Raw genomic sequence first — 7,394 nt, forward strand, 5'->3', positions numbered from 1 at the left:
TTCTTTTGCTCTCAAGTAATTGTCGTTATGATTTAGCTTATGAAAGTAAAATTAGTAAGTCACCCTTTTATGATAATGAAAACAAAGTTTCATTACAGATAACATTTGTCGTGAGGTTTTTACTATGTTCAAAGATTCAATGAAAAAGTAAATAGTCCATGTAGAGACAAGGTGAATGAAACAACTCAAATAATTCTTTTTTCTTTTTATTTTGAACATCTCAAATAATATTAATAAATAATAAATAAATGCTTTAAGCTTGTGGCCACCCCAATAATACAAGTTCACAGATTCTCGGTAATGATTTGATTCCAATAAATGATTCACGATCCTGATCTGCTTTCAGTGGCCCAGTGGCCCTCGTGACATAAAGTATCATGCTTCACTTATTATTATTATTATTATTATTATTATTGTAAAAAAAAATGCTAAAAGCTATTATTGGTGTTAAACACTTTTTTACGTGTTAATATTGTTATTGATCTAATTAAATATCGAGTTCTATATAATTTAATATAATAGCTTAGGGAGTATCAAGGCGACACGTTTTAAAGGTGCTAGGCACCACTAATATTTAATAACAATGCTCTATTGTAAAATGTATGTTAACATGCTGATTTTAGTGATTTAACTGATGTAATTGAAATGTCTGACATAATAATAATAATAATAATAATAATAATAATAATAATAATAATATCCAAACTGAAACTGAGTAATTAAGTTAATTAGCTTTACTTGACTTTAACACGCAAAGGAGTTTGCATTGTATTAGAAGTCAGACTCTGAAAGTCTTTGCTTCAAGGATGGCTGCATCATTAAGTTTGGTATAACCTCCACCCTATTACACAAAACGGTCTATTTTTGTCATTAGAAAGAAAAAGCTAATTAGATCAAATTTTATGATAAAATAAAATGTAAATATATTATATTATATATTTTATACAATTACTATTATCCATCCACCAATATTATTATTATTATGGTTATATATAGCACGTGAAACATTCACAAGCAGACCAAACATATAAATAAATCCCATTGACTAGATTTGAATGGCAGGGTGTGCACTTCTGTCAAATTTTAATTCTAACAATGAGTTTGTTTTGATTATTATTTATTATGTTATCTAAAAAGAAAGGCTGTCCAGATCTGATTAAGGTGACACCTATCTGGTTTCGAAATTGCTTTTCAACAATCTTTGTTGGACTAGGAAACTAATAAATTCTAATTTCATAAATATATTATATGTATATTCGTATTTAATTAATAGATAGTAAATCATTAGCTATTTTTACTTACACGGCACGTCGTGTTTAATGACCGGCTTCTTCCCTTTTTTCAATTTTCAACTTCATTTTTGGTAATAGTAGGTGTACTACTTACAAAATTATTGAATCATTATTATGCCATTGTTAATCCCGAAAGTCGATGGAGTTAATTTTTGATATTAGTAAACACTTAGTCTCGGAGAGTGAGAGACATCGACTTTAAGAGTCGGTCGAAGAATGAGAGACAATTATGACTGGAATATGATATCAGGATCTGTAGTCTGTGGGTCTTGAGGATGACCTAAAGATGCAGATGGTGCAATTAGAGTTCTTCTTGTATTAACCATGACGTTTGATCAGATATGATATCGACTTGCACTCAATAAAAGCACCAAACTGTTGACCTCGAAAAGTGGTCAACTGACCGCGGGGTCGTATTAATTTGATGTTTGCCACATGTTACACACTAAGAACAATAAAGTAAATAAGACAAGGATTTTTATAGAGGTTCGCCCCCTTAGTTTGCGGGTAATGACCTACTCGTCTTTTAGTTGTATTGATACTAGTGATAATACTATTCAGATTATTATAAATGGGATCTAATATAGCTCTCTTCAAGGTTACAAAGTATGAATCAGTAGGCAGATCTCTAATGAGAGAGAGAGAGAGAGAGAGAGAGAGAGAGAGAGAGAGAGAGAGAGAGAGAGAGAGAGAGAGAGAGAGAGAGAGAGAGATGGCCTTAGAGGCGTGTGAGAGAGAGGAAGAGAGAAGGCCCTTTGGGGTGTAAAAGAAAGAAAGAACTAGGATTTCAAACTTAAAGCTTTATGGCCTAAATGAGACTTAGCTTTCTAGGGTTGAGTTAAGGTCCTTTATATAGGAGAGCATAAACCTTAATTAGCAGATAAAATCATAGATATTTACATATTAAATTAATAAATACAAATGACTAAGTTGCCCCTTGAAACTAGATATTTTCGTAGCATCTTAATGGACTGTCAAGGCCCAACTCGCGGCTTGGCTTGCTGTCATGGATGAAGGCTGCACATCATTGTCCTGCATGGGAGAAGCTGGTCGGCCATACACTTGCAGGATGAGGTCTGGCCGGCCATGCAAGGTCTGCAGGTTGAGGTCTAGCTGGTCATGCGCCTGTCAGGGTCTGGCCGACCATGTGCCTGCTAGGGTCTGGCTGGCCATGTGCTTGACAGCATCCTGCAGGTCATGTTCCTGCCAGCTTTGCCAAGATGAGGCCAACCTTAATTCTAAGATGGAGGCCAGCCTTCGGCAAGTGGTGGTCAGCTTTGTACACCTTTTCCTTGTAGAGGCCAGGTTCCCTTGGTTGAATAGAAGCTCCCTTGGTTTGAAAGTCACCTTTTAACTGGCTAGCTTGTGCCCAGATCATGGCCGACCACACAAGCTCATCCTGGCTGACCTATAGACTTCTCTTGGCTGGCCATACATGTTGGTACAGCTCCTTGACGGCTTGCTTAACTCCTTTCACTTACTACTTGACGGTTTTGCCATACCTTGTAAGGAGACTCTGTCTAGCAATTGGCAAGGCTGTGTTCCACCTGTACTCTATCTTTGTAATATCCTGATAAGCCTAATGGTAAATAATTAGAGTTTATATTTATATTATAGGTTAATCAAGTAATAAGTGTGATTATGATCCTACTAATCTAGTTCAACATACATTTTAAATTTGCTATAAGTGGGTAAATAAGCGTAATTTGTAAATTATGGAGATTTATATAGCATGTGTAAATATAATATGAGCTATTTGTGGAATAAAAATATTTTTCAGGTTTGGTGACCTTGAAGACTCGATCGGGGGCTAAAATTAAATATCATAACAGGTGTAATTATTAAATTTGACAGGAATATTATAATAAGTTGTTGGTGTAAGTATTAGGGTTATTATAAGTACTTGAGATTTGGCCTAATTTCCTAGGATTAGAGATTTTTTAATGACTAAGACATGGTAAATAACTTTTATTAATAAAATTTTATTTTTATTATTATTAAAATTTAAAGTTATCATATATATGTTAAAATTTAGAAGGAAAAAAAAACCTAACCTATCTCCCTCTCCCTCATCGTGCCATAAAAACCACCACCAGCATCACCCTTTTTCTTAAAATTTTCAGCCTAAAACCAGCTCTAGTAGCAGCTGTGAGCATAGGAAAGTTCAAGGGGGGAAAACTTGAGGGCCTGGGATTATTGATCTTTCTCCACGCAAGTCGGTGAACATACCTGAACCGGAATTTGAGGTAAGAAAAATATAATGTACCACATGGCGTGACAGGTTCTAAGATTATCGATTGTCTAATTAGGCAATGATAATGTGAGGATACTATGAACATAATATATGGGCTCACCTGATTAGGTGATGCAGTAAACCTGGCTACGTACCGGGCGTAGGTACGGGCGTTAGTGACATATGATGAGTACCGAGCGTAGGTACGGGCTCATCTAATTAGGTGATGCAATATTCCTGGCTACGTATCGGGCGTAGGTACGTGCGTCAGTGATATGAAATTGCCTGGTTATGGCATAGATTAAAACTATTATAGGGTTCTTCCTGACAACGTATCTGGCATAGGTACGGGCGTCAGTGACATATAATAAGTACCGGGCGTAGGTACGAGCTACTCTGATTAGGTGGTGCAATGATATTATATATGATATTATATTATCACATGGGTTTGCCTAATTAGGCAATGCAAATATGTGAGCATATTTTTTTCTATGCATATGACTGGTTACATTATTTATTGTTGTGGTTTAAACATTTTATGATAATGAAATGTATAATTAGTTATTTAATTTACTTTCTTTATTATTTTTCTTGCTGAGTCTATGTGACTCACGGGTGCTCTGTGGTGCAGGTAAGGGCAAGGAAAAGTTAGAACAACCATGAGATGACGGCCTTCTCCGACAATGTACATATTGACCCACCGACTTATGTGCCAAGTTGTCAAGAGTTGTTTTGGACTGGCTGTATCTTGAATTGCGTTTTGAATTGCTATTGTATATAGTCTTTTGGTTAAATCTTTTATAACAGGGATTCCCAAAACACCTTTTTATTGTCGTTATAATATTTATCTTTAGTGTTTTATTTTAGTCAAGTTTTTTTATTATCCTCACAGTTTTTAATAATTAATCAATATATTAGTATTAAACTAGTTTTTAAAATCATACACGTGGCGTCTCCATAGAATAGGGCGTTACAACTTGGTATCAGCGCAGCCATGGTTTTGAAGGTCCTGAAGACTGGTCGAATATGTATATTTATTGCGAAGACAGGTCGACTCATGATTTAGTAAGTGTTTATGTTATCTGTTATTGCCTTACCTGCTTAGACAATCATAGTGTATAATGAGAAGACGTAGTGTATGAATGGCTTATGCATATTGATATTGATATTGTCTAAATTCTAAATTGTTGAAGGTTTTTTTGGGTTACAGGATATTAGATCATGCAGCAGCGGTCTAGCCGTTTAAACCGCGAGTTGGGGCTCAGGGTAGGTGGTGGGGAAAAGCATCCTCCACCCCCTCAGGACTGGGAACAGCTGTTTGATGCCATGCAAGAGACGATTGGGCAGCAAGGGGAGCAGATTCGAGACCTGAGAGAGCATCAGGCTTGACCTGCACCTATACTGGCACCTCAAGTAGTGCTACAGAATATGGGGGATTGTATGGAACTAATTTATGAGCGGTTTAGGAAACAAAACCCACTGAAGGCAGAACAATGGATGAATATGATTACTTCCATCTTTGACTTTATGCAGGTTGAAGATAATGACCAGGTACGATGTGCTATCTATATGTTACGGGATGATGCACGAATATGGTGGGAGATTGTTTCCCAAGGTCATAATCTCAATACTTTGACTTGGGATGCATTAAGGGCACTATTTTATGAGAAATGCTATAATGAATCCATTCGTGCTGCTCAGGCTAAAGAGTTTGCACGATTAGTTTAGGGTAGCATGACTGTGACTGAATATGCTACCAAGTTTGACAGGCTGGCCAAGTTTGCTTCTGATGAAGTGGCCAGTGATGCTACAAGAAAAGCTAAGTTCATCAGAGGTCTTGAAGAGTATATTGCTAGAGATGTAATTATGGTAGCCAAACAATCAAAGGTCGTGAAGACCTACCCCTAGATTGTGGACTTAGCTCTCATTGCTGAGGGGGATAAAAGCTTGATTCGTAAAAAGAGTACTCAAAGGAAGGACGTGTGGAAGACCTCTTCTGGTACTGAAGTAAGTAAAAGCTTTAGCCCCAGTGATCGAAAGAGGAAACCAGATGGACCACCGGTTGTGGGTCCAAACAGAAAGTTTCTAGGTAATCAGGGTTTCTGTCGAGGCAGAAATAAGGTTTGGCAGCCTTACCTTGAATTCTCGAAATGCAAGAGACACCACTTGGGTGAATGTCGGTCTAGAGTTTGCTACCCATATGGAGTAGCAGGCCATTTCATGAACAACTACCCACAGCCACAGAAGTCTGAGGCTAATAAAGAGATTCCTATGGTTTCTGCTAGGGTGTTTTCTTTGACCCAAGCAGATGCTGAGGCTGACCCTTCAACTGTTACAGGTGAGATATCTATTGGTGGTATTATGTTTACTATTTTGGTTGATTCTGGTGCCACACATTCATACATTTCTAGTAGAATCATTGAGAAATTGGGTAGACCATGTGATATCATGTCTTATGAATTTGGTACCTTATTACCTACTAGAGAAGTGGTAATCTCCAAGAGATGGGTAAGGTCTCTCCTAGTGTTAGTAGAAGGGAGGGAACTGTTAGTGGATCTAATTGAATTAGATTTAGAAGATTTTGATGTAATCCTGGGAATGGATTGGTTGACTAAGTACAATGCTACCATAGATGGTAAGAGGAAGATGGTGACTTTTGAACCAAAGGGTGAGACCCCATTTGTTTTTATGGGAAAGGTTCAGGGATCACGGATTCCAATGATATCGGCACTTAGGACCAGTGAGTTATTGCAAGAAGGATGTATGGGGTACCTGGCTAGTGTGTTGGATACCACAAAAGATATACTTAAGGGATCGGAAAAGGTTTGAGTAGTATGTGAATTTCTAGATGTATTTGCAAAGGAATTACTGGAATTACCACCAAAGAGAGAGAGATTGACTTTGAGATTGAATTAGTACCAGGGGTTGAGCCAGTTTCTAAGGCCCCTTATAGAATGGCATCGACAGAATTGAAGGAATTGAACGTCCAATTAAAGAACCTACTTGATCTACGTTTCACAAGGTCGAGTACCTCTCCTTGGGGTGCACCAGTTTTGTTTGTCAAGAAGAAGGACGAGTCGTTAGGTATGTTCAATTATTATCGAGAATTGAACAAGTATAGAATAAAGAACAAATATCCTTTGCCAAGGATAGATCATTTGTTTGATCAGTTACAGGGAAAAACCATATTCTCCAAGATTGACCTTCGATTTGGCTATCACCATTTGAGGATTCGAGAAGAGGATATTCCCAAAACTACTTTTCATACTCAATATGGGCATTACGAGTTTATAGTGATGTCCTTCGACTTGACTAATACACCAGCAGCATTTATGGACTTAATGAATAGGGTGTTTAAGGAATTTCTTGACAACTTTGTAATTATGTTTATTGATGACATTCTAGTCTATTCTAAATCGAAAGAAGCCCATGAACAACACCTTCATATGGTATTACAACGTCTCTGAGAACATAAGCTTTATGCGAAGTTTAAGAAGTGTGAATTTTGGTTGTCCCAAGTAAGTTTCTTAGGACACGTGGCAAGTAAGGATGGGATTCTGGTAGATCCAGTGAAGATTGAAGCTGTTCAGGATTGGCCACGACCTAAGACAATAATTGAAGTTAGAAGTTTCTTAGGATTGGTTGGGTACTATAGGAGATTCGTAGAAGGTTTTTCTAAGATTGCTACTGTTGGGTTTTATGCCCTAAATAAAACTCATTTCAATATAATCAAATTTACTAATTAATAATAGATCAGAAATCACTTTTATGTTGCATGGTTCACATGATTTATCTCATGATTATGTTTGATGTATAAATTCTAGTAAGTACAAAACATGTATAAATATGTATATATTTGTTGATGATTA

At 36.9% G+C, this 7,394-nt stretch overlaps 1 protein-coding gene across 1 annotated transcript; it reads left to right on the forward strand.

The window, feature by feature from the left end:
• The first annotated feature begins 5,259 nt into the window (after positions 1-5,259).
• On the forward strand, positions 5,260-6,354 carry LOC133033845 (uncharacterized). Its single transcript, XM_061108862.1, has 2 exons — positions 5,260-5,385; positions 5,488-6,354. The coding sequence occupies exons 1-2, from the start codon at positions 5,260-5,262 to the stop codon at positions 6,352-6,354; spliced, it is 993 nt and encodes a 330-aa protein (XP_060964845.1).
• The last annotated feature ends 1,040 nt before the right edge of the window (positions 6,355-7,394 follow it).

This window comes from Cannabis sativa, chromosome 1 (genome assembly GCF_029168945.1).
Source record: "Cannabis sativa cultivar Pink pepper isolate KNU-18-1 chromosome 1, ASM2916894v1, whole genome shotgun sequence".
NCBI classification, from domain to species: Eukaryota; Viridiplantae; Streptophyta; class Magnoliopsida; order Rosales; family Cannabaceae; genus Cannabis; species Cannabis sativa.